General features: G+C 37.0%; 1 protein-coding gene across 1 annotated transcript; it reads left to right on the top strand.

Moving 5' to 3' along the window:
- Positions 1 to 526: 526 nt before the first annotated feature.
- Positions 527 to 24,539, top strand: TNKS2 (tankyrase 2). Its single transcript, XM_017726041.1, has 26 exons — positions 527 to 794; positions 1,761 to 1,856; positions 2,509 to 2,545; positions 2,852 to 2,927; positions 4,205 to 4,299; positions 4,832 to 4,898; positions 6,553 to 6,739; positions 7,648 to 7,769; positions 8,265 to 8,356; positions 8,441 to 8,519; positions 9,481 to 9,652; positions 10,304 to 10,383; positions 11,333 to 11,478; positions 11,918 to 12,083; positions 12,371 to 12,590; positions 12,988 to 13,097; positions 13,793 to 13,981; positions 14,746 to 14,998; positions 15,618 to 15,694; positions 16,274 to 16,394; positions 17,445 to 17,542; positions 18,186 to 18,260; positions 19,275 to 19,380; positions 19,940 to 20,126; positions 21,483 to 21,639; positions 22,307 to 24,539. The coding sequence occupies exons 1-26, from the start codon at positions 542 to 544 to the stop codon at positions 22,367 to 22,369; spliced, it is 3,324 nt and encodes a 1,107-aa protein (XP_017581530.1). The 5' UTR covers positions 527 to 541; the 3' UTR covers positions 22,370 to 24,539.
- The last annotated feature ends 2,530 nt before the right edge of the window (positions 24,540 to 27,069 follow it).

Genomic DNA, 27,069 nt, shown 5'->3' on the forward strand with positions numbered 1-27,069 from the left:
AGAGTTTGTAACTCAGATATTTAAAGCAAGGAAGGGCAAGTCCTGCACACATGAGTTATTTCCCAGAACGTACTTGGCAGAAGACTGATATGTACTAAAATATGGCTCTTACCTGTCCTAAGAATTGCTGAGACCCAGAGAGACATTCCTGGAACCTTTGAGGTGGCCTTTGGCACATAAGCAGATGGGTATAATGGCTACAAGCAGAAATCCTAAAGCGTTCTGGCCTCATGTGGAGATAGTAGAGCAAATATAGATACAGTTTGATGACCTAGTTCAGTTGCCGTTACATAAGTATGCAAGATACAACTGAAACTTGAGGGAGCCCTATCAAGATGTTAATTGTTTCAGTAATCTTGAATATAGTATTTTTCTACTGAGTTTAATCTAATTTTTAAGAGTTTCAAAAACATCCTTAGTGTGTAAATGCTTCTTTAGTAAAGCATGCCAGTTGTGATTGTCCTTAGGAGTGGTTACTGTTATTTAAGTTCATTGATTTAATCTGCATATGTGGGGCAGGGATTTCTCTTACCCCGCCCTGATGTCTTTTCTCCCTTTTCATCTTCCAGGTTTTGGTCGGAAGGACGTAGTTGAATATTTACTTCAAAGTGGTGCCAATGTCCACGCACGAGATGATGGAGGCCTTATTCCTCTTCACAACGCTTGCTCTTTTGGCCATGCTGAAGTTGTCAATCTGCTCTTGCGGCACGGTGCAGATCCTAATGCTCGAGATAATTGGAATTACACTCCCCTTCATGAAGCTGCCATTAAGGGGAAGACAGATGTCTGCATTGGTAATTTTCTCCCACTCTTCCTGTGACTGACTCATTCATTTTCACTGTGAAAAATCAAGAACCTTTTAAAAACCATTTTCACTCTATGGAGCTATGGCTGATACAAGGGTTAAAAGTAAACATCTTTCATAAACTTCAATTCATATGTCACTCTTACAAGTTTTTGGATCTATTTTTTTATAGTTGCCTACCTCTAAAGGTTCACATTGGCATCATGGGAAAAATGCTTTAGAGTGACATGATGGAGCTAAATTCTCTTCTATTTCAGCCTAGACTCTTATGCTGCCTTCTGCTGCTGATCACAGTGCAGTGGACAGAACAGACGTGATCTTAATGATGGATTCATTCTCTCTTATCTGTAGCAGCTGTGTTAAATTAGTTAACGATGGGAAAACTTCAATTATATTGACTACCTGCCTTACTTACACATTTCTTATGAGGAACTGTTGAAGGAAGAGTTAGAAAATTAGATACATGGTCAAGAAACATTTCTTGATGGTATGGTTTGCTGTTGTTTTCTTCAAGGAACACATCTAGAGAGCTGTACATATAACATTGCCTGTTTGGCCTGAATACGAGTTCAACATGCACAGCCTGCCACTGCTTTCTACAGGTTAGGACTTAGTCACTTGAGGATTTGGGGCAGCATGCTCTGGAGCTGATGGAAAATAGCTGCAGAGTTTTTGTGGTGGGCAGTCACAAGATTTCAACTGAGGTTGCCTCTTGTCAGTTGGTGATTGTTCCCTTTCTGCTCTGCTTTTTTCTCTGAAATATGTCTAGACATGTTTCACCAGATACACTGGTCACATACTGACATTGCAGAACTCTGACATTAAAAACTTGAGAAAGGAAGTTAGGATGAGTAAACAGAGGGTTTTTTTGTTGGTTGCAGATTACAGTAATGATATGTCTCATAAGGCTTGTCTTGTAGAATTGCTTTCTCATGGAAAACTTTGGCATTTTTAGTACTGTTGCAGCATGGTGCTGAACCAACCATCCGGAACACAGATGGAAGAACAGCTTTGGATCTAGCAGACACATCTGCAAAAGCAGTGCTGACTGGTAATTGATAATCTTGAAATTACTTTGTGACTAGTAACAAGTTGAACTGATGTAATACAGTAGTTTAGCATTTGTCTTTTTGATACTAATTTAACTTGTCTCTGGTTTATAATTCTAAATAGAAATTCCCTTATGGCTTTCATCATCTCAGTCATGGCATGTGTTCTGGATAGTTTATTGTGCTAGTTCAGTAATGACCTATCAAATTTTTAGAATTGTAGAATGGCTTAGGTTGGAAGGGACCTTAAAGATCATGTAGTTACAACCCCCTGTCATGGGCAGGAGCATTCACTTGACCAGGTTGCCCAGACCCCATCTACACATAGCCTTAAACACATCCAGGGCCAGGGCATCCACAACTTCTCTGGGCAGCCTGTTCCAGTGCCTCACTACCCTCTGAGTAAAGAATTTCCTCCTAACATTTAATCTAAATCTCCTCTTTTAGTTTAAACATATTTCCCCTTGTCCTATCAATACCTGCCTGTGTAAAAACTCACTCTTCCTCTTTTTTAAAAGCTCCCTTTAACAACTGAAAAGAGTATAAGTACTTCTAGCACTTACATTCTCTAAAACTTGAGAAGAGGATGATAAGTGGTGAACTTCACATACAGACATTTATTTGACAGCTAAAGAAAGCCCTTTTGCCTTCTAGGTGAATACAAGAAGGATGAACTCTTAGAAAGTGCCAGGTATGTATGTTTGGAAAATAACTGGCATTAGTATGTTTGCAGAATTGTATGTCATTAATATATAGGTATATAGTCTTTGGAGCTTGCATTCCATCTAGATGCTACGCTTTGGCTGTTTTCTGTGAATGAAGCTATGAAAGTAGTTGCATAAATGCATTTTTGTTTTCCCTTTGATGCTGACAATACAGAGGGGAATGTGTTGCTTCAGGTCTGTTCAACATTATAGCAGTGAAAAATACAAAACCAGAATAAGGTACTAAAGATTGGGATAAGAATATTTCTGCTCTTTCATATCTTGTTTTTCAGGAGTGGAAATGAGGAAAAGATGATGTCTCTTCTGACACCATTAAATGTTAACTGTCATGCGAGTGATGGCAGAAAGGTATTTTTGTTTAAAACCTGATTTAAAATTAGTTATCTCTTACATGATCCACAGTTACTGTTTGACCAGATTTTAAAAATGTTAAACATAAAGTCTGTTTTCTTCACTGTATGCAGGAAAATAAGAGTCCACCTCTCTAGCAGCCAGCTGATTTTGTTTGTTTGTCTTTTAATCTTAAAAGGACTATGCGAGTAATTCTATATAGGAGCAATAAACAAACCCTTTTCAATTGAAACTTCTGCTTGACTATCATATCTGCAGTGCTAAAGAAGCGAGGCCTTTTCACGGATTTTTTCCCTATCAGGGAGAAACAGGCGCATTATTTGACATGCACCCTTAGGCGCGTTACTGCTCCTGTTTCAGGAGTAAGCTGTTCACTGCTGTAAGTAACGGTAAAGAAATACATAAAAAATGTTCCAAATCTCCATTTTGAAAAATTTTGAGTCTTCTGGGTTCAGCCCCCTAGCCTACAGAAGGTTCAGGTTACTGAGTATCACTTTTTGGCATCCTTTTTCTTGTTAAGCATTTGTACTAATTCACCCAAGTTTTGATCTAGTTACTTCCCTTTTTGAGGCTTTGTGGTAAGATACTGGGATCTCCAAAACACTGATGTATCTCTATTTTCTCATGTGGTTATGAGGCTCATCCTCTAGTAACTGTAGAAATCTGGTTCAGTGGATGGGTTTGTAAATGCAGAGGATAAGAATTCTCCTCACTAATTCGTAGCTCTGCCCTTAGTGCTGCTGGTGCTTGAATGCATTTGCTAGAAAAGATCATAGAGCAGTTATCTGTCTGCTCTGTGGAGGAGTGAGAGTTCAGAAGAGATGAAATTTTCCTCACATCCCACTCACTTACTCCACTCACAAATGTGGATAACAATCCCTCTTGATAATTTCTAAACTTACTTCACTGATTGGCAGAGAGACTTCTTCATAGTGTAACAGTCATTGTTGCTGATGGCCTTCTTACTTCCCCTTTCACAAGGACATAGTTTGTGCCTGGAAAGTATTTATAGCTATGGTAGGCTAAAAACCAAAAATGGCCTTTGTATTAGTGATGGAGTAAATTTGGATTTGTGTTTATATTGACTTCAAGAGTAGTTCGTGAACAATGAACATAGTCATCAAATGTCTGATTCAAGTATTCTGGGGGTTTTTTTAATCTTGTAAGTCTTGAAGGACTTCAGAATTTAGTACTGTTAACAAGTTGTGAAAAAATAAATATAAAATCAATCTTGATTTTGTGTTACTGATTTATTCTACATTCTATCGTTTCAGTCTACTCCATTGCATTTAGCAGCTGGGTATAACCGTGTAAAAATAGTACAGCTCTTACTGCAGCATGGAGCTGATGTACATGCTAAGGATAAAGGGTAGGTTCCTTTTTCCCTTTGTTCAGAATAAACAGAATTTGTTAAAAATTGAGATGAAGTAAAGAGCAGTAATACTGTTTTAACCATTAAGAATTTCCAACTTGAGACTGTCACCTTTAACCTTTGTGTTATGACAAAAATGCAACTTGATTAGTTTTCACAGGGGAAGATACTACAGCATTGTTCTTGTGAAAAAGGGTATCATTAGGGTCACTCGTGAACATCTTCTGCAGATAGTTCTTCTTGCTTAGGGTTCCAAGTCTGAGTGGAACCATTCCATCTGCAGCGAGACAATGCAATTCACTTCTCATCTTCTGATTATTTTAGATGTTTGCCGTTCTGATAAATGCTGATGGGATTTTCTGGTTTCTTCTTCAGCTTCTTATTTCTCCTTAGTTTCATTTGAACATTTGTCATGTTGTTTTTGTAAAATGTTCAAGGTACTAATTGCAATGTGTTAGACGCATTTCAAATCAATATATATAAAATTAATATATGCTGAAGTAATAATCCTCCTTTTTCTTCTGTGTAGAGATCTGGTGCCACTTCACAATGCCTGTTCCTATGGTCATTACGAAGTAACAGAGCTTCTAGTAAAGGTTGGTCTTTGAAGAGATGAAATTGCCTATTATTAAATAAGAACAGTTTATAATAGGCTAATACAAGTTGCATATTTTTTTATTTTGTACTTAGATTTACAAAACTCAGTGATAAATTGCTTTTGCTCTACACGTTAGTGATTATTAAGCTGGAGCTACAGAATCTTCTGCTTGCAAGGAAGCTTTTTCTTTATAAATGTGCTTTGTTTTTTAACTCTCTCTGCTCCAAAGTCCAATGTTTTCGTACCACCAAGTAAGTACAGTGTATGTCAGTCTTTCTACACTCACCCGAAAAAAAAGGCCCTGAAAAAACCCCTACAAGCTGAGTGATATTTTGAGTTTGGCAGAAGAATATTTTAGAAGACAAAGCAATAAGAGGTGTTTAAAAAGAATACTGGTAAAGATAGTAAATATTTTTAAATTAATGAGCAATCAGTCTTTTGAGGAAATGAACTTTACAACATCAGTTCTGGTCCTGAATTCTAGCCTTTACCCAAAAGAAAGAGAAACCTGTCAATTTTCCTAACATAAGTGAACTCTTGGAAAGCAGAGTGGTTTATCTGGTTTATGTTGATCTTGAAGATAAGTATGATGCACATTAAACTAGTGGCTTGAAGATGTGGCCTGCAAAATAATATGTTTTCCACCAAAGGAGTTTTGAGCAGTGCCTGTTCTCAGCTGCCACAGCAAATCAAGATTATAACAACTGAGGGTGTTCTGTTATCTGACTCCAGACATTTGGCTGCTCAGGGAATAGCTCTTGTTCTATTCTGTATGTTTCAGCCCCCCACTAATTCCATGTATCTTTCTATTTGTTTAGCAAAAAATTAAGTAAAAAAAAAAACCTATTGAAATAAGCTTTTATTGTAGTAAGTATAAGTAGTCATGGATTTTTTTACTTCAGGGGCCAGTTGTAAAGTAAATTTTTACAATGGTGGTACTGGACACAACCCCACAAATGAACTTTTGCCTACACACTACTGTGTGTCTTAACTGTTAAGCTAGAGTTGTATTCCATATTGGGTTTTGGCTCCAGAGAACTCTGAATTACTTTTTGCAAAGCAATGCAGCTTTAAGAGGAGCAATGGGAAAGAGCATGTACTTGCTTACAGACTGAACTTGAAGTGCAATCAAAGTGTTACACATACATTACTCATCCAGGAGTGTTACTTGTAGAATCTTGTACTTAAATGTTTTGAGTTGAAGCTGAGTGGCCATCTCCTTTTAGATACTGTGGCACTCATATCTTGGGGGTTATGCACAGAACATGTATTTATCTTAGTACAGCTGTTCACTCTAGACATTTTCTAGAGCTGCAGAGAACCAGAGCTTGTTCGCAGGTGATTTGGAGAATGTGAATATTTCTCTTTCTCTGATTTGACCTGTAGCAGAGCTCCTTTCCTTTCTGAAAAAAGCCTGAAAAGACTGGCCAGCCAGCCTTTGGCTTCTTTGAATGTACCTGTGGGACACCAGAGGATTAAAAACCACAATGTGCTGAAATGTTGTGTTAGATTGAAAATGAATGTCTTGGAAACAGTTTGCATATAAGCATTGATTTTTATTTTAACAGTCTACTGTATTAAAACTAATAACATAGTCTTTTTCTAACGTTCTGGTTTTGATTGCATCTTTTTTTACCCCTTTCCCTTTCAAGCATGGAGCATGTGTGAATGCAATGGATCTGTGGCAATTCACCCCTCTGCATGAAGCAGCTTCTAAGAACAGGGTGGAAGTATGTTCTCTTTTGTTAAGTTATGGTGCTGACCCAACACTGTTGAACTGTCACAACAAAAGCACCATTGATTTGGCTCCAACACCCCAATTAAAAGAACGATTAGCATGTGAGTATAAAATGGGATCAGTTCTACAGTTACAGCTTGTAATGTGTAATTAGGTTCCCTAGACAGTGATCTGGCAAAAACCAGATTAGGAAAATGCTTACACTTTAAAAGTAATTGTGCAATATTGTGCAGTACATGTCACTGTTTATAATTTGAAATTGCTAGATTTTCTGAATGTAGGCATTTGAAATTATTTTACTGTCAGGTTTATAGTCAAGTGGTTGTGATGGGTTTTGTAGCTTTTCCCCAAATACATGTTTTCCCTCATGACCTTGCCAATACATTTTCATTTCCTATATTTGTTCCTGTCATTGCATCAAGATTTTTGAAATAATAATTTGTATTCCACAGTTGCTTGAAGAAAAAATAACTGTTTAGAATGCTGAATATATTTGAGTGTGCCACACAATCACTGAGAGTTCAAAGAAATTGATGAAGGGCATTGATTTGTGTCCAGCAAACTTAGAGTTGAAGAGAGTGACCTCAGATTGTGTCCTTGAGTGGTCAAACAGTAACTTTCTGGGATATTTACAAAAATTGTCAGTAAATACTACACTAGGCTTCATGCTAGCATCTAGAAATGGTTTTCCAAAAATAGAGATTTATACTTGAGTTGGTACATATGTGAACAGTAGAACCTACAAAGTGGTGAGTGAAATAGATCTTGTGCAGTCAGTTTGGATGTCTCTGGCTTTGGTTTAGAAACAAAGCAAAACTTGTGTAGTGTTTTGACTTGACTTAACAAGTTCTGTCAAGTGATGTAAAAGTTTGAGTCAGACTTGGAAATGTGTGCTCCATGGTCTGCTGAATAAAATGGATATTTTTTTCTAACTGAAAGAAGCAATTCTCTTGATCCTTCTCAAGCCAAGGAGTGTAACCCTCTGCTATGTATTTCTTTGTTTTCAAAGATGAATTCAAAGGTCACTCACTGCTACAGGCTGCAAGAGAATCAGATGTAGCTCGTATAAAGAAACATCTTTCTTTGGAGACAGTGAACTTCAAGCATCCTCAGACACATGAGACAGCATTGGTAATATCTCAGGATTTATAATGATTTTGCATATATTGTGGCTAACCTAAGCATACTAGGTAATAGTTTAGCAATAAAAATTGTAGTGTCAAATGGTGTAATTCAGACCAACCTAGAATATCCAGTGTCTAGTTAAGCAAATAACACTGATTAATATTTTGTTCTTAATGTTAAGACTAACATAAATGGCCTGTTTAGGTTATCTAAATGACTAGGTTTTGTAGAATAGTCTCATTTTAAGCAACAGCGAGCTATGTATGTTAGCTTTGTTTTGATGGTTTCCAGTAGTTATTAGAAAGGGGAGTTCTTGAAAATACCAGAGTAAATCCAAAAGCCCATGTGGAGTCTTCCAAATGAATAAGCTTCTACATGTTTTGGCGTTTTTTTTCTGTTGTCTTTGTATGCCACCAGCTCTTAACTGCCAGCTGATCAGCATCTAGTAAAACCTGGATATTGCTAGCTAGTTGTTAATTGTAAACTTTTTAATGTTCACAGCACTGTGCTGCTGCATCTCCATATCCTAAGAGGAAACAAGTATGTGAATTGCTGCTGAGGAAAGGAGCCAATATCAATGAAAAAACAAAAGAGTGAGTGGTTACAAATGAATACTCCTAAGTGTTTGTTTAGAAGATTTTGCAAAATACATTTTGAATTACTCCTCTTTTTTTTAGCTTCTTGACTCCTCTGCATGTGGCATCAGAAAAGGCTCATAATGATGTTGTTGAAGTAGTTGTGAAACATGAAGCTAAGGTATGACTATCATACTTTTGTTAACATTCATGTACAGGTTTTCATACCATAAGAATGGACAGCTGAGTAGACAGGCTTTTCTAAAAGAATTAGTTTTGGAAGGTTCTAGATTTATAGACTCAGCTGTGGGCCATCAATCCATCAGTACAGCTCTATACATTATAGAATCATCATTGTTTTGGTCCTATTTTTAAGAAATGCAGATGTAGTTCTCTCTGTGAACAGAAGACTTTCAGAGTGTCTTGTTTAGTGCTTCATTGTCCAGCAGGAGTAATTAAATACATGAGGAAAAGAGCAGGGGGTATATATGAACAGCAAGAAGCTAAACTGAACTGTGTGACAGGTAGACTACATGATGTTGCAGTAAAAAATTACAGTGAAGACAAAATGTAAAGTCATAATACGGTGATTAGTTCTAACTTCCACAAAAAGAAAACGTGGAAAGGAGAGACTCTGTAGTGCTTGAATCCTCCAGGACTGGGAGTTGAATTTCTCTCGTGGAAATTTGATTATAGCCTGACTGCTGTGAAGTTTCCAAAACCCAGAGGAAGAGTAGAGAATAAAAGTAAGGTTTGCGTGCAGAGTTTTAAGTTGTTGAATACACTTTGACTGACCCAACACATAGGAAGTCCTCAGTCTGAAAAACCACAATAAGCCAATGCAGGTAAAAGCTGTTCTCCATGTTGGCACTGAAGATTTGTACTGCCAGGAGCAAAATAATAGATTACTCGTGTTTGTGGTAAAAATGCACTGGATTATATGCATGCCTCTAAAAGGGGGCTACTTTATGAACTGTTTTTGTTTTAATTTTACTGTTTGAAATGTCATCACCTTTGGAAATACACTAAATATGTTCTTTCTATTGAAGTAAGAATACTATTTGTGAAATATTCCCAGTCAGCAATGAAAACATCTTTAATACTAACTTGATGGTGATATTTCTTGTCTGTGTTATTTTCAGGTTAATGCATTAGATAATCTTGGCCAGACCTCTCTTCATAGAGCAGCACATTGTGGTCATCTTCAGACATGCAGGTTGCTGCTGAGTTCTGGATGTGATCCTTCCATCGTGTCTCTGCAGGGCTTTACAGCCTTACAAATGGGGACTGAAAGTGTGCAACAGCTACTACAAGGTATGCTGAGTTATTCAAGATCCACTGTGGTGCTTCATTTTACTTGCCGTTTCAAGTGCTGTCAATAGTGAAGACTAGTCAACCAAAAAAAATGTTCTACAAAAGACAGTAGTACTAGGTGGTGTTTTACTCCCTAGTTAATAATATCATTTACTGTCTAGATCATCAGCAATGAAGATTTTGGGCTATAGCCACCTGGAACAACTTTATAAAAATCCTGACATAGGGTGAGGGGAATATTGAAAGTAGAAAATGAGTTTCTAAAACAAAAAATGTCTGCTTTGCATTTATGAGTTAAAAGGCAATTGTACCATTGAAGGCAACAATATACATGGATTTTCAAGAGTAAGTTTTGGATATTATATACATACATAAACTTGATATAGTCCAATTCTTAAACTGAAATAAGAAGGCTTAGTTGGTTCCACAATATTCCAAAACATACAGGAAGCACATTGCTGAAGTCAACTTCACAAACACTACTAGCTCTGGCAGCTATAGTTGTAGATAGTAAACAGAGACAAAACTTGTTGGTAATGGGTTAACTTTATTTCAGTGATTTCCCTTAAATAAATTCAAGTTATTTCCTGTCTTAACAAATTTCTTCAACTGCCTACACTTACCTGTCATGCAATCTCATTTATTTTGCAGAAGGTATCCCATTAGGTAATTCGGATGCAGATCGACAGTTGCTGGAGGCTGCAAAGGCTGGAGATGTGGATACTGTCAAAGTAAGGTTAAACCTCTCCTTAAAAATAAGGGAATTTGTCATGGTTTAATCCCAGCCAGCAACCAAGCCCCACACAATTGCTTGCTCACCCCCCTGCAGGATCGGGAGAGAATCAGAAGAGTAAAAGCTGGAAAACTCAGGGGTTGAGATAAAAGCTGTTTAATAGAGAAAGCAAAAGTCACACCTGCAAGCAAAGCAAACCAAGGAATTAATTCATGGCTTCCCATGGGCAGGCTGGTGTTCAGCCATCCCCAGGAGAGCAGAGCCCCATCTCAGATAACGGTGTCTTGGGAAGACAAACTCCCATCACTAGAAATGTTCCCCCCTTCCTCCTTGTTCCCCCACTTTATGTACTGAGCATGATGCCATCTGCTCTGGAATATCCCTTTGGTCAGTTGGGATCACCTGTCCTGGCTGTGTCTCCCCGCAGCCTCCCGTGCCCCCCCGTGTAAGCCGTGCTCAGCAATGACAACACATCTCTCTATTATCAGCCCTGTGTACAGCACTAATCTAAAACACAGCCACATACCAGCCACTGTGAAGAAAATTAACTCCGCTGCAGCCAAACTAGCACAGAATTATATCTCAATGTATAATTTCTCAAAGCAAACAATTGAACAGCCCTTCACTGACTGCTTTAGAGTTGTGATCTGTCCTAAAACCTGTGTATTACACAATTATTACAGATTACAAAATACAATGTTCATCACCTCCAGATGTTTGCCTTATATAAAAAGCATAAATAAATTACAGGTGTGGATTTGGGAGCAGGTGGAATTACTTTCTTAGGACACAATCTGTGAAATCTGTAAAAATGAAATAATTTTTATTGAAAACAGTTATACAAAACTAAATGTGTTAATGTGGTGTTGTTAACAACATTCTATGACTAAATTAGAGGTGTCAACACTATGTGTAGTGACATATATTTTGTTTGGGGAAATTCACAGAAGCTGTGTACAGTTCAGAGTGTGAACTGCAGAGATATTGAAGGACGTCAGTCTACACCACTTCATTTTGCAGCTGGATATAACAGAGTATCTGTTGTGGAGTATCTTCTTCAGCATGGAGCTGATGTACATGCAAAAGATAAGGGGTAAACGCTCAAATTGTATTTTCTTGGCAATTGTGATTGGTCCTTTCTATCAGCTTTTGAATATTGTTAGCTGATAAGCATCCTGTTTTTCTTCAGATATTTTTTTATTTTCACGGGAACTTCTGTTAGTGTTTAGTTAGAGTGAAGATGTTAAGAATACCCAAAAGCATTTTGCAGTACTTAAGATTAGAGCATCAGGAATTTCTCTGGCCCTGTGCTTTTACTTCTCTTCAGTGCCTCACTGATTAAGTTTTTACTGCAATAGATATTGCAATATACAATAATATTCCTACTATATTAGACTGGGGGGGAGAGGGGGGAAGGAAGGTATTGTTATGGTTTGATTGTCAAAGGTGCATTGTGTTTTAAGGTTATATTGCTTGGTGAAAAAATACCCTATTTTTAAAGAGAGTTTTTCTCTTCTTTTAATTGTTTCCAGAGGACTTGTCCCTTTGCATAACGCCTGCTCATACGGTCACTATGAAGTTGCAGAACTGTTGGTTAAACATGGTGCAGTTGTCAATGTAGCTGACTTGTGGAAATTCACTCCCTTGCATGAAGCTGCAGCAAAAGGAAAATACGAGATTTGCAAACTCCTTTTACAGGTATTACATATGCTGGAGGGAGGTTACCTTTTTTTTCTTGTTCACTCTGAAATGTAAATGGACTTCTTTGAGAAATTAGTGTGTGGTTTCTGAATTACTGTAGTTAAATATTTTCAGTAAAAGGGATACTCTTAGCACCTGTGTTGTCCTTTCTCACACAGTAAATGGAAGGCTCTCTGCAGGATTCCAATATGAGTCAGAATATTTGCTCAACAAGGCATTAGATGCCTAAGATGCGGCATGTTTATTTTGCTGACACACTTACCACCTGTCTTTGATGTGCACAGCATGGAGCTGACCCTACAAAGAAAAACAGGGATGGAAATACTCCTCTAGATCTTGTTAAAGATGGTGATACTGATATTCAAGACCTACTTAGAGGAGATGCAGCTCTCCTAGATGCTGCAAAGAAAGGTTGTTTGGCCCGAGTAAAAAAGCTCTGTTCACCCGACAATGTCAACTGTCGGGACACGCAAGGACGGCATTCAACACCACTACATTTAGCAGGTTAGTGTTCTAATTAACTAGTTTGATCAGTTACTAATTAATTACTGTGGCCGAACTTTCTGTGTCTACACAAGTTTAGAGTGTAGCCTCAAGCTGGAGGATTCAGTACTTTCTCTTTTAAAAAATTAGTATCTTACACATGTTAATCTTATGTTGCTTTTCAAACTGTTTAATTATTTTCCTGTTCTCTCTAGCCAGAAAGGATCTTCTATTGTTTATTGACAGGTTTTAAAACCAAATACTCTTAAATAGGGTAACGCTGTCCTCCCTAATAGGTATTACACTGTGGATTGACATTTTAATTTACTTTCAAGTAATTTAAATGAATTACTACTTCTCTACAGCCTGTTGGGGGTGGTGTTTTAATTCTGTTTATTCTGTCCTTCTGCAACTCCAGCTGGTTACAATAATTTGGAGGTTGCAGAGTACCTGTTACAGCATGGAGCAGATGTGAATGCACAGGATAAAGGAGGCTTGATTCCTCTGCATAATGCAGCATCTTATGGGGTAAATATCTCAAACTTTCTGAGACTTTATTTATTAAAAAAAAAGTGGTACATTTCATTGACAGCATTTTGAGCCAATACTCTGTAGAATGCTTTTACTATTGAGTTATAATCTAATCTTATTTTTAAGACAGAATGAATAATTAGATCACAGTTTATGTTATAGGTAAAGACTGTTATGAATTTGTAAAATCACAAATGGAGTTTTCTGACCGTGAACACCTAGAAAGCCAGCAGGCTGAAAGGTGTTCTGTAAAATGCCTTTCCTTACCTGTGACAGTCAGATTTTATCGGGAAGATCTCACTTCCATTTATATGACTGCTGTTGAGACAGCAGTTGTTTTTGTGGTTTTCCTGAATCTTTGTCCTTGAATCAAGTCTTTAACCAAAACAGTTGGAGTACTTTCCAAACTGGAAGTTCAGAATCAGGCATTTTTTTCCTTCAGATCCCTCTGGATTTGGAATTATGTTTTACTCTGTCTTTTTTTCACAAGGGAACAAATCTTACTCAACTTTTTGCTGGTATGTTTTAGGTGAGGAAGAAAACACCTTGCTTTAATACATTTTAAAATCATAATTAAATGCATTCTAAGAAAATTTAGAATTACTCTGATTACACAGAAATAGCGGTAATAGTTCTTAATTATTTTAATACACTGTGGTATTGGAATTTAACAGGTGTTTTTATTTTTCCAGCATGTTGACGTAGCGGCTTTACTTATAAAGTATAACGCATGTGTGAATGCTACGGACAAATGGGCTTTCACACCTCTTCATGAAGCAGCCCAGAAAGGAAGGACTCAGCTTTGTGCCTTGTTACTGGCACATGGAGCTGATCCTACTCTGAAAAACCAAGAAGGACAAACACCATTGGACCTCGTCACTGTAAGTGATAGGGCTTCTCTTGGGAAATCTGTACTTATCTATTTGTGACAGCTCATCTAAAAGCTGTTCTTTAAAAAGCCAGTAATACAACCACTTCTGCAAAATTTAAATTACTGTTGTTTCTGTGGTATTTTTATGTGCCTGGCAAGGAAAGTCAATAGATCTTTATAAACCTGCTTTAAATAATTTCTTGCTTCAGGCATCTTATTTCAGTATGGAGTTGGGGGGAAAAGACCTCAAAACACTAACAAAATGAATTAATGATTATAATTTGATGCTTTTAATTCAGTGCTTATAGTTTGACTGATAGAAAAATTGTGACAATAAAATGTAAGCAGACCTTGTAGCAGCATGATTTTAAGAAACTGTCTGTTAAGTTTTCAGCTGTGTTATTTCCAAGTATTATAATGTAATCCAAAACTACATTCAGAATAACAGTTTTGTTTCATAAATTCTGATTTCCAGTAGAAGCTTCTGTTCATTTTTTGCAGCAAATTAATTCTGTTTAACTGTCCCTAAATTTTTTTAGAAATACTGAAGTCTTTAATTTTTACCTTCTTAGAGCTTCTATGTATAAACATTTTACAATTTCACATACGCTGTTGCCAGAAAAGGCCATTTGTAAGATGCATTGTAAAATGCATGTTTTCCCAATATTGTTCTTGAGTGTACTCAAGAAATCTAATATCATGATAGTGCATTCTAGGAAAAAACATTGTGCAAAAGTGTTCCTCTGTTCTAATGAGTTGTTTTCTGCTCCTTAGGCAGACGATGTCAGTGCGTTACTGACAGCAGCAATGCCTCCTTCTGCCTTACCGACTTGCTACAAACCTCAGGTTATAAGTGTGTCTCAGGCTACAGGTTCTGCAGCTGATTCCCTGTCTTCTGTTCCATCCAGTCCATCCAGTCTGTCTGCTGCAAGTAGTCTTGACAACTTGTCTGGTAGTTTTTCTGAACTTCCATCTGTTGTTGGTACAAACTGTGCAGAGGGAGCTACTGTTCTGGAGAAAAAAGAAGGTGAGGCTTTCTCAGGAGTGAGTGACGTTTCTTAACATACGGTAAAAAGAATACAAAAGTGTGAAGTTTCCCATACATTGATATAGTTATTCTGATATATGCAGTATTTCAGTTCCTTATGATGCCATTAATTAGGAACAAAAGTCTAAAAGTCTTATACTACAAGATTTTACTGTTTTCCCCTTACAGAACCTTTAAAATGTTTTTTGCTGAACAGAGCTAGTATGTGAATTGTGTTTTAAAACAGAAGTCAAATGAAATTTGGCTCCATACCAAGCAGTATTTTACTACAAACTTTAATTTCTAAGAGGTTGTTCTTAGATCAGGTATTTTAAAAGGGTTACTTCTGTGATATTTTAGTTGTCAATATATACTTCTGTTGGAACTTGCATTTCTGGTAGCTGGGTGGCTTGTTTTGTGGAAGCACAAAGACTTCTCTTAGGGAGGTAGAAGAGCAGGTTAAATTGCTACTGGGTAGTGATACAGATATTTAATCCACATCTGCAAAAGACCAGGAATTTTTCTCTCATTTTTGCCACAGACAGGGGGAGATGTGTATGCTTTATTTTGTAATACAGGTATGAATTCATTGTGAGTTTTTCTTCTTACCCATTTTCAGGTGTAGATTTTAGCATTAATCAGTTTGTGCGGAACCTTGGCCTTGAACATCTAATTGACATATTTGAGAGAGAACAGGTAAGTGGTTATATTTATTTCCAGATACTCAGGGCTAGAAAGCAATGGAATAAATAGTGCCTGGTTAGTATAATGTAGTAAGAGAGATTTTAAATGAGTGACTGTCAAAACAAGTAGAATAAAAGAAAGGACTGTAACTGGATTTTTTAATTGATATACAAAATAAATGTGTGTTAAAATATATGTGTATATATAAACAGATGGGGACAGTAATGTTCGTATCAGTTTAACAGTTGTAGCAGTGTTTCCTTTCAGCAGTATAAAAGGTAGAGTAAATAAGTAATCTGTGTTAATTAGTAATTTCAGTTCTTGTTTGTGTTCACTTGAATATATCTAGAAGAGTATTTCTCAATTAGAAACATGGTCCCTGCAAACAATGCAAGTTACAAATTGTAGTTTGTAGCATGTTAGTTTAGGACAAAAAGTTTGAAGAAAGCAGTTGAGTGAAAATAAAATATGAAACCTCTAATGTTCCTATTCTTTTCACACTTGCTTTTTCTCACAGCTGTTGTGAGGTATATTTTCACTGTCATTGGCAGTTGTTCTAGTACAAAAAACATGGTCTTGCTTTCATTATAGATAACATTGGATGTATTGGTTGAAATGGGACACAAAGAATTGAAGGAAATTGGCATTAATGCTTATGGCCATAGGCATAAAATCATCAAAGGAGTTGAAAGACTTATTTCTGGACAACAAGGTATATGCTCATTTTAAATTATCACATAATACTGCCGTTACATAATCAGTTTTTGTAAATTACTTATGTTATTCCAAATTGTATCTCATTAAAAAGAATTGGTAATAAAACCTGATCTAGAAAATGGCACTTCAAATGTTAAGAATGTCTTCTGACTTGAAACTTGAGTACTTTTATTTATGCTGTGAATTACTGTGAATCTTGCCTTTCAGTTCTCTGATTTATATTTTTTCTCTGTGGTCACTGTTTTGTGTTTGCTTAGGTGAAGTGTCAATCTAGTGCAAAATGCTCATAAGCTCCTTGAGATAGGGAGTGTTTATCTTCATCAAAGCACTCTGAAGAGCAGAGCACATTCTGTTGATGAGTTCAGGCCTGTTATGTACTATTGGGTTCTGCTACAGAATGCTGTCTTTGCTCACTCAGAAAGCCAGTTGAAATTCTTACACTTTCCTTTAAAAATAGAGTTGGCGTGCTTTCAGTGAACCAAAATTAATGTAACAGCTTTGTTCAACAGCTTTAGCTTACATTAAAATTACTGCTAAAGCCTCTTTATTTGTGTAGGACTGTTGATACCAGCACAGTCCTGGGAGTCCTGAATTCATCATAATTCAGTATGCTTCATTTAAGAAGTTTCCTTTAAACATTCAGTATCTTTTAGGCTTTCAATACCAGGCTCAAGCCTTTTGGGTTGACAGACTTAGTTCTTTTGTCAGTTCTTTCTGCATGACCATGGAAAAAATACTCCTATTGAATTAGTGCTTCAAGTTGCTTTTCCTGTTTCATGATGCCCTTGCCATCAGTAGTTGTGGACTCTACAGGAACTGGTTGCTCGCTGTGTCACTGCCTAGAGTTGAAATGAACTCTGAAGTAAACAAGTGCTTACAAGTAGTTCCCCTGTTGTGTGCATTAGTGTACTGAGCTAAGTACAGACAAATGGGTTAGTGCATCTGAAATGATGATTCTTGATGAGAGAAGGATTGATCAGTGTCCACAGATCAGAGAAATTATTGCAGTTTCTGACACTGTTGCTGTGTTTTATTACATTCACAGGACTTAACCCATACCTGACTCTAAATACTTCCGGTAGTGGAACTATTCTCATAGACCTTTCCACCGAAGACAAGGAATTTCAGTCAGTAGAAGAAGAGGTATATGCCATTCTCTGTAGTCTCTCAGTATTTTTGCTATTGCTACTAAAGAAGTAGGTAAAGAAGTATTGCTAGACAATTTAACAGTGCAGTAAACATCACTAAGCTTACAAAAGCTTGCATAAGGATACTTCAGATTCCCAACTTTGACTGCATTACTTATAATCTGTGTTCATGATGCCTGTAGCTGTTTTCTTACTTATATTATTATTGCTTGTACTATTTTTAAAACCTCTATTATATATCAAATCTCTTCAATGTAATATAAATTCTGTGCTACCAATGGATTGCCTGTCTGTCATACGCAGTTTGAAAGGAAGTGATTTAAAAGAGTCGTAATCACACTAGGCAAAATTCTGAAGAAACACAATTGTAAAGAGATTAGTGACAGTCTTCTCCAGTTTGAAAACTAGACCATGGACCAGTCAAAATACATTAAACAAAAAATCATTGAACAAAAAACCATATGCATCCACAAAATCTGGCATTACTTAAGATACAGTCATTGCCTAAAAGTTCCTCTTACAATTTTTAATTGTTTTAATACATAATTAGTTCTTTTCCTTATTTGACTTGTCTAAAGGAGATATGTGTTGAATGTGTTCTGAAAGAATGTAATCCTCCTTAAATTCTTAATCTTCAGATGCAGAGTACTGTCCGAGAGCACAGAGATGGAGGACATGCTGGTGGAGTCTTCAATAGATACAACATCTTAAAGGTGGCTGTTGTTTTTTTATGGCTAGTGGTTTTACACCTTTGGAGTTTTGTCTAAAAGTAAAATATCCATAAAATGTTCTACACTTGTTTGAGTTCTATATTGTGACAAGATGTGCCATTCTGAGATGTTCATAGGATAAAGATCGTCTTCCAGGGAAATTCAAAGACTAATTTTTTATGGAAAAGCTACTTACGGGTTAATGGCAAGAAATTTTATGAGAAATTGGCATAGAGGGATCTCACAGAAAACTGCAGAATTTTTGAAGAAAAAGGCAGAAGGTTTTATAGGAAACAGAAGAGGATTTCTTTTGAGGGAGAATGGCAGGAAAAAACCACAAGAAGTGAAAGCAAAACTTTTGAACTCTTACTTTGGCTTGATTTAGCGACAGACAAGCGTAAAAAAACAGCCAGTAGACAAGTTTAAATAATCTAATGGAATTTTGGTTTGTATTTATGTATTTTTCCCTCTGAAGTAATGGTAATTTTTGTTAATATCATAAAGATTTTGATTTGCAAGTCAGTACTACTAAGTTTTATTCTGAAGTTACAGTTTTCCCAGTGGAATTGCTGTGCTATTCCTACATAACCTACATGCACAAGACTTTGCAATGCCCAGCATACCTCTGCAGGGGCTTTGTAATTTACTTTCTTTTAGAAGTGTAAGTCTTCATGGAAGGCATTTCTTAATTAACTGATTGATCTCTTTACTAGTGATTTGTCATCAAGAAGAATTCTGACTAAGCCTGCTAAATTTAAATTGGAGAGTATTTCATTTAAGGATTATTAACAAGGAGCTGTGTAAAATTGACTGATTCTTAAGCATATAGTTATTATTTACTTGTCCTACTACAACAATCAGCTTGTGCAGGATAAGCCAATTTGTGTCTCATTGAGTCCCAAGGAACGTATTCTTGTTTAAGTGGCAGTGTAAATGTACTATAGTATAGTGGCTATAGGATATACATCTATCTGGTAAAGTGAGCAGAATTTTTCAGTTTCTTTTTGACCATTTCAGATTCAGAAAGTATGCAACAAAAAACTATGGGAAAGATACACTCACAGGAGGAAAGAGGTCTCTGAAGAGAATCATAACCATGCTAATGAAAGGATGTTGTTTCATGGTGAGATGTTGAAATGCACTTTATGAACTTATTTCGTCAGCAGCACTCTTTATGGAAGGGTTTCTACTGTCTCAAACAAAGTAAATTTCCTCAGTGGAAGTAGGTTCTAGGTTTTACTTGAGTTTTGTATTTCACAAGGAATGATACAATGTACTGTATCATTCTTCTGAAATTTGCATCTCTTTGTCTCTCCCCGAAGGGAGACCAAGATGTAAGAGAAAAACATTTAAGAAATTATTCCTTGAGTCTGTTTTATCAGCTGTATGACCAAAGTGATTAAAGATCAAACTTCATTCTGTTATAGGTTGTTTTGGGGTGGGATTTTTTTTGTTGTTTTCTTGGGTTTATCCAGAAAAGATAACTTACCATTAGCAAGTTAAAGCCTGTTGGAGGCTCTTCCATGCACAAATACAGAGTTTATCCTGATGAGCAAAGTTCACAAAACATCTTCATAAGGAAGGCTACGTAGTTCCCAACACAGTGGGAACGAATTATTGGATTGTGACACATACAAAAATCTGTGTACTGTATTGTCAATATTTTACTTCCTTTCTCTTAGGCTCCCCATTTGTGAATGCAATCATTCACAAAGGCTTTGATGAGAGACATGCCTATATAGGTGGCATGTTTGGAGCTGGGATTTACTTTGCTGAAAATTCTTCCAAAAGCAATCAATATGTGTATGGAATTGGAGGTGGCACTGGATGTCCAATTCACAAAGATAGATCTTGTTATGTTTGCCACAGGTAAGTACCTCAAAAGAATCTGATTCTGCTTTTGATAGTCCTAGATTATCAATGCAGCAGTCTCTTTCTGAAGAAAGATTTGCTTGGACCTTCTCTGTATTCTGGGCCTAACAGAAACTTTCAGGAAACTTTGACATTTTAAGTCCTAAAGTATTTTCAACCATCTTCAGTGCATTGAACCACATATTTGCCCTTAATACAAAAATCAGACTTACGGAACCAGAGAGTGAAGAGGATCTGCTAGATGCTTATGTGAAAGATGAGCAATATGAGAGTTTAGTTCGTTGCCTGTTACAGAGAAAGGAGAAATTCAGAGATATTCAGATGCAGTATTTCTTTGAGACAGATGTATTTTGTAACAGTCAGCCCCACATCACTGCTTTTTCAAACACTGAAATAGATATGGATTTGGGGATTCTGCCACTAATTAAGTTCTTGAATCCACTTTTCAACATAAACACCTGTTACGTCTTACCAGCACCATCAGTTCAGAATAAACTCATAGGTCATGGAGTCAGTTTTGGTGGTGGCAGTCATTTCAACCAGAAGAATATCTTGTGTTTGTATGCATACTGTTTTGCATTGGTATACAAGTATAAGGTCATCCTTCCAGTATCCTTCTTTGAGTCTCTGCTGCTTTTCATGTTGCTTACTCTTTTCTGGAACTCTCAAATAATGAGAATCATCTTTGAGAGTTAACAGAGGATGTCAGAGCCTTTTCATGTTTTCTAAAGTTTTGAATAAGAAGGGGTTTTTAGTTTGTTTTCTGCAAAGAGAAAGAAAAGCAGAAGTTTTGGCAGAGTAAAATGGTACATAACATTAGTCTATAAAAATGTCAGGATTCTATTGTCATTGCAGTAGGTACATATGTACAGAAATAAGAGCCCTTGTTGAATCTTGTAATAGTGAAAACATAACAAACTGACAAATGCTGATCTGAGGTATTTTGCATTGACCTGGACTTTGCACTTGGCCTTGATGTTGACTTGGCTGTTAGATACAAATCAAGCATTAGAACACTTGTGAATTATGTTGTCAGGATGATTAATGGAAGGAGGGGATAGAAAACTTTTTCTAAAAAAACCAAACAAATGAAAATAAATAACAGATAAAGAAAAGGTGGTGGCAATCTCTGAGCCCATTGTTAAGTATGCTGTTTTCAGTAACTAAGATAAACATTTTTCCATGTTACTACCAACCCTTTCCTTGGGCTAAAGAGCTTTCCAAAGTGACTGTAACTTTTGTTCGGCAAAACAATTTGAGAATTTTATGAACCACAAAGATTGACTGAAGTGGCTTCAAGGTTCAAGGTCATAAGCATTGTGTGTTCATGGTCCTTTTTCCCTTTCAACACAGGCAGTTGCTCTTCTGTCGTGTAACATTGGGCAAGTCCTTCCTGCAGTTCAGTGCTATGAAAATGGCTCATTCTCCCCCAGGACATCACTCAGTGACTGGGCGGCCCAGTGTAAATGGATTGGCATTGGCAGAATATGTCATTTACAGAGGAGAGCAGGTAAAAGCTTTTGGGGTGGTTTTGCAGACTCTCTTTTGTCTTTTTCAAAGGCATGTAATGCACTGGGGGTTTTTTTTCCTAGGTTTGAGGTGCTAGGGCTTGCTTTTGTCTTAGAACAAACTCCTGCTGCGGTTGCAGGTGAAAGGATGCATGTTTCCTGAATGGTCCAAGATTTTCCCCTTTGATGTTTTGCCCTTTTTTCCTTTGGCATCAGTAATTATTACTGCAACCCCAGGGTATATCCCCGTGTCCCGCAGCCGTAGGGAGGAGGAGAGAAGATTCAGCAGGCAGGAATTGTGCAGCAAGATTGATTTATTTAATTATTTTACAAACTCTTTTATAGACTTTTTTCTTCATAGTCTAATTGGACAAAGGATCAGCCACCCCTTGGGGTGATTGGCTAAAATCCTAAAACATCCATTGTCAAAATATTTTTCTACTATACCATAAACAAGACTTTTCAAGGCTGCAGGTGTTTGGTTGTTTACATACTCTGCTACCTGTTCTGTGAGAGAGAAAAGTCTCTCATGGGCTTAGAAAATAGCAAGAAAATCCTTGCTAGCAGCATTTTTGTATCTACAAATAATTTATTCTCCTCTCTAACAAACATTCTGAACTTATCCAGAGAATGAAATCGTAATAAAAAATGTGTGTGTCACTCTTTCAGGCTTATCCAGAATACTTGATTACTTACCAGATTATGAAACCTGAAGCTACCACTGAAGCTTAAGACGAGTTACTTGTGGGAAACCATCAGGCTTTGGATGCGAAGATATCAGTGGCTGCCATCCCAATAATTTACAAGTTTTTGTTGAAAAATTTCCCATTCCCAGGTGGTGTGGTAGCAAATGTGAACAAAATACATCAGTTTTGACTTGATAAAGCTTTAATAATGTACAGTATGTTTTTCTAAAATTGCAGAAATGTCCTCTTTTTCAGCACTTTAACAGATACCATTCCAGGCATAAACTGGGGTTTGGCTGTACTAAATTATAAACAAAAATTAACTTGAAACAATGGTTTTATACAATACTGCATTCAAATCTAGCAGAAATTGTAATGGTCTATATAGGAACTCATTTTACTAATATTGTGTTCTTTAAAACACTGCATTTACACTGAAAACGTTTTCATTTGTAAAACTGTAAATAAGAGCTTTTGTACTAGCCTGGTATTTATTTACATTGCTTTGTAATATAAGTGTTTTAGAACTGCAATCTTGTACAAAATGTTCTTCCCAGATATTGGTTTGTTCATCTGTGTTTTCTCATGCAAGTTAGATTTGAAAAGTCAATTTTTTTCAGGTTTTATCACTTAATTGTGAGGGAAAAAGCAAATTTTATCTGAAGAAGTGTAGAAGTATCCAACTTTAGATTGAATACATGAATTTTTGTTCTGTATTTTTATTTATGAAATACACATTCCTGAGAATGATGGGCTATGAAAATAGAATGTTCCATACAAATACTAAAGTGGTTTTCCACCTACTTCCTAGAGTTGCATATTTTATTTCTGTAAAATGTCTTTTGAAGTTTTTTATTTAACTATAGGTATAGTTAAAACCTGTATCCTCACTTCAAGGCTAGTAGACCTTGCAAGTTACAGTTTTAGTAAATTATTTTCTTTGAATGTAGATGGAAAATTAACCTCAAGAAGTTCTTTCTTGAGTTTCTCTTGCTTACATTTAAGCCAGGAAGTTAAATAGTTTATTCCTAATAGGAGGGCAAACAGCTTGGCCTTTTTTGTATGCTTATTTTGGTAGATCAGTCTACCTGTTGGTGCCCTCAGAATATGAGCATTGCAAGGTGGAAATGTTAAAAGCCATCCTGTCATCTCCTGTGTCTCTTCCATGCTAACATGCAAGCTGTGGTTGAAGCAGGTGTGTAGGAGTGTGTTTTGTCTGCTTTCAGCTGAGTGGAACTGGTTGGGCTGCACGGTTCTGCTCCCAGCTCAGCCAGCTGGGAGGGGAGGAGCAGCTCTGCCACAGCAGCAGCTGCCTTTGGTAGCCCTGGTGAGGCGCCTTCGACAGAGGAAGAGTGCAAAAGGTACAGCCCCTGTCCAGGTCTCACTCAGGGTTCCTGACTGCACCCATCCTTTCAGCCAGTGTTGTCATAGCTCTCATGTGTATTCTGCTTTTCTTCCATCTGCAGTTTTTACCTACGTATTTCAAAAATATGTAAATACAAATTATAATTTTCTTGGGGTTAAAGTGGGTAGGAGTATATTTTAGTTGTTTAATATTTCTACATACAGAACACTGTCCCAGAAGACAATTTGTTTGCAGGGCATGTTATCTTACCATGATTTTAAATGTAGTAACTGGTCAAGATAATGAAATCCTCTTGCTGATGTGGTGGTTATGTGATTATGCTCTATGTAAAAATGTATTGAACCTTACCCAGTTATGTGAGGAAACTGAATAATAAGATTGCAGAATTCTTGCAGAAAGTAATATTGGCTATGAATAAAAAAGGCTTTGATTTTTAGGTACTTTCTCCCAGCATGTTGCCTGTTCCTTAGGTATAGTAATGCTGGAATTTGTGTTCATGCAAAATCTGTTAATTATGTTTAAAACTTTTTTGTTATTGCTAAAATGCTTCATTCTATATGAATGATCACCTAATGTCTTGTAAAATATTGTGGTATGATAGCATTTTAAGTGGTACCACAATGTTGGTTTTGTCTGTTTGGGGATTTTTGGAGCTGTTTTTTTGCATGACATACCTTGCACTCTGAAGATGGAAGCTGTAATGATTTGATAATACTGACTGTTGAGGTGAACCTTTAATTCCTTGTGCAATTAGTTCTGCTTTACCCATCTTGAAGTGTCTTTACATGTACTGTATGACATTCCATATCCATTTAACACTAAATAAATTTAATTCACTGGTTTTCTGGTAGCATGGGAGTAATTACAGATGTAGTGTGTTAACCCATTGTTTTAAATGTAAGCATGCACAATGCTGTAACTGCATCACTGGAGGCAAAATTAATTGCATTACACAGAAGAGCTTTAAATGTGGGTGAAAATCTGTAAATGCTGTGGAAACCTGTAGTTTGGTATACAGCTAACTAAGAACTATAGATAGGAGTGAAAATGTGTTAGTAATAAACCCAGAAGTAAGCTTCAATTTGTGCACTTAGAACTCCATTATATGGTCCAGAACTGAGACAGAAAACTTGCTTACATTGGTTCTGTAAAATGAAAAGTAACCTAAAGAGTCTGATCTTTCAGATAACTGCAGTGGTGTGATACAGGAGCAACAACAGAAGGAACTGTTTAGATCACTGGTAGTGTTGCAATAAGTAAGTAATTTTATTTCACTAGGACCATTTATATGGTGGTAGGTTTCCAAAACCAAGTTTGTATAGAAGACTTAGACATGAGCACTAGAGGGCAGGAAAGCAAATGTTTGGTAAGATCAGTGGTAGTGAAAATCTTTAAAGGGTCTTGGGAACACAACTTCTGATAAAATTGCTCCTGAAAATTCCTCCTATCTAGGCTGTAAAAAATTAACATTAACTTTCCATTCTGCATTAGATTGGTTTTTGCTTAGTTAAGTAACTAGTATGAAAACAAGTGGTACAACTAAGCAAATTGAAAATATTAGGATCTTTGCTTAAAATATTTACTCATAAGTTAGACTTTAGTTCTTAGAAATCAAAAAACAATTCATCCACACTCTTCTATCATATATAATTGAAAAAGTTAGGATTATCCATACAGTGCATGTTCAAGAGGTATGTTGGCACTCCTTTTGAATGCAAATGACTGTGTATAAAGGAGTTGCCGCTGTCTTTTCTACCCTGGACTTGCTCATTAGCTGTGTGTGTGTATATCTATGAGTACACACACACTTACTCACTCTCTGAAAAAAAAAGTTTTAAAAGTGTCTTTTCCAGCAGAACATCATTGCCAGTGAGGGTGCTGCAGCCTAGGAGCCATTTCCCCTTCTTTGGCCCATCTCCTGAACTTAGTAAGTACAATGGATTTTCTCTTTCGCTGGAAACAGCTCCATGGGTGGCTTTCCTTCTGTATTCCAGTTTAAAAAAAATGGTACAGAGGCTCGATTGGTGTTGATTTGAAGCAGCCAAGGCTGCTTTCTTGCCTTTGGTGACCTGGCAGTGAGACTGACTGAGGTCTGCCCCTCTGTGGTTCTTGGAGCTGTGCTTAAGTTGCAGTAGGAGGTCGAGGTGCTGCCAGCAAGGGAAGTGCTACAGTCAAGTGCCTAAGGGGAGGTGTGTCCCTCTTGCCCCTGTGCAGCAAGCATAAGCAATCGTGCTTCTGAGAGTATTAAGGGGTTTCTTCCCTCTCCTGTGGCTCACTAGATCAGAAAAAGCTACAGGCAGCCAGAACAGTACACAAAATAAAAAGAAAAAGCATGTAGATGACTGGTTTGAAGGTAGTAAGTTCTGCTCTAAAAAGGACAAGGTTGGCAAGTGAGAGATTCTTCTTTATAGAAGAAATAATAACCTGCAAAAAAAGGCAAATTCTACAAGCAGTGAAAAGGCATGGTAGGAAGAACAAATGTAATTGTTAGGAAGAGCCAAGATAATCACGGTACATCAGCTTCCCAATTTATGTTTGACTTTAAAAAGCAAACACTTATGTGTAGACATTACAGGGATTTCAAAAGGGCTCATCTTGAGAAAAACACATGTTTTAGAAGGGGAAAGCTGCAGCCAAGTCAAAACATTAATGTTAGACCTGGGAAAAAGTGTGTGCAAGAAAAGAAATAGGATTTAAATACCAAAGGCAAATGCCCTGCACAGTAGTTCTTCAGACCTTTCGTTTTGAAGCGTTGATTATCAGAGACGAGCTGAAAACCCCCAGTAGACAGTGTAAGAACAAAGTATGCCACATTAAATTATCCACCTGGATTCTGTATGGCGGTAGGATGTATATGGGAAGGTGGGGATTTTAATGCAGCCAGAACATTCAAAGGAAATGGAGGTCAGATCCATCTCTCCATCTGCAAACTTGATAAAACTGGTACATTTATGAGGGTTTCAGCTGGGGTCTTCCTGGGCGGTAGCAAAGGTGATTGGAGTGGCTCCTGACAAGTGCAGCCAGGGGAACGCATGCAGAATTTTTAAGTTAGAACCATTAAGAGTTTTCAAAAGATCATAGTGGTAGTATTTGCAAACCTTAACATTTAAAATAACTGTAAATTGTTTAAGGAGCAAAAGAAGATGCACCAGTGCCTAAGAATGTGCGATAGAGGCCTTTTGTAGCTGGAAAAGCAGCTTCATGTCAGCTGCTAATACTGTGTACAGATCTGGGGTGGTAAATGTGGGGAGGAGTAATATTGAATAGAGTAGCTGGTACCCTGGGAAATGGACTTGGAAGTTAGTTGCCCTTTTCAGGGCTAGAGGTGTCTGCCTTTGTGTTGTCCAGTTGCTTTTCAAAAAGGTAGCATTTGCCAGCAA

This window comes from Corvus brachyrhynchos, unplaced genomic scaffold (assembly GCF_000691975.1).
Source record: "Corvus brachyrhynchos isolate BGI_N302 unplaced genomic scaffold, ASM69197v1 scaffold61, whole genome shotgun sequence".
Classification (NCBI taxonomy): Eukaryota; Metazoa; Chordata; class Aves; order Passeriformes; family Corvidae; genus Corvus; species Corvus brachyrhynchos.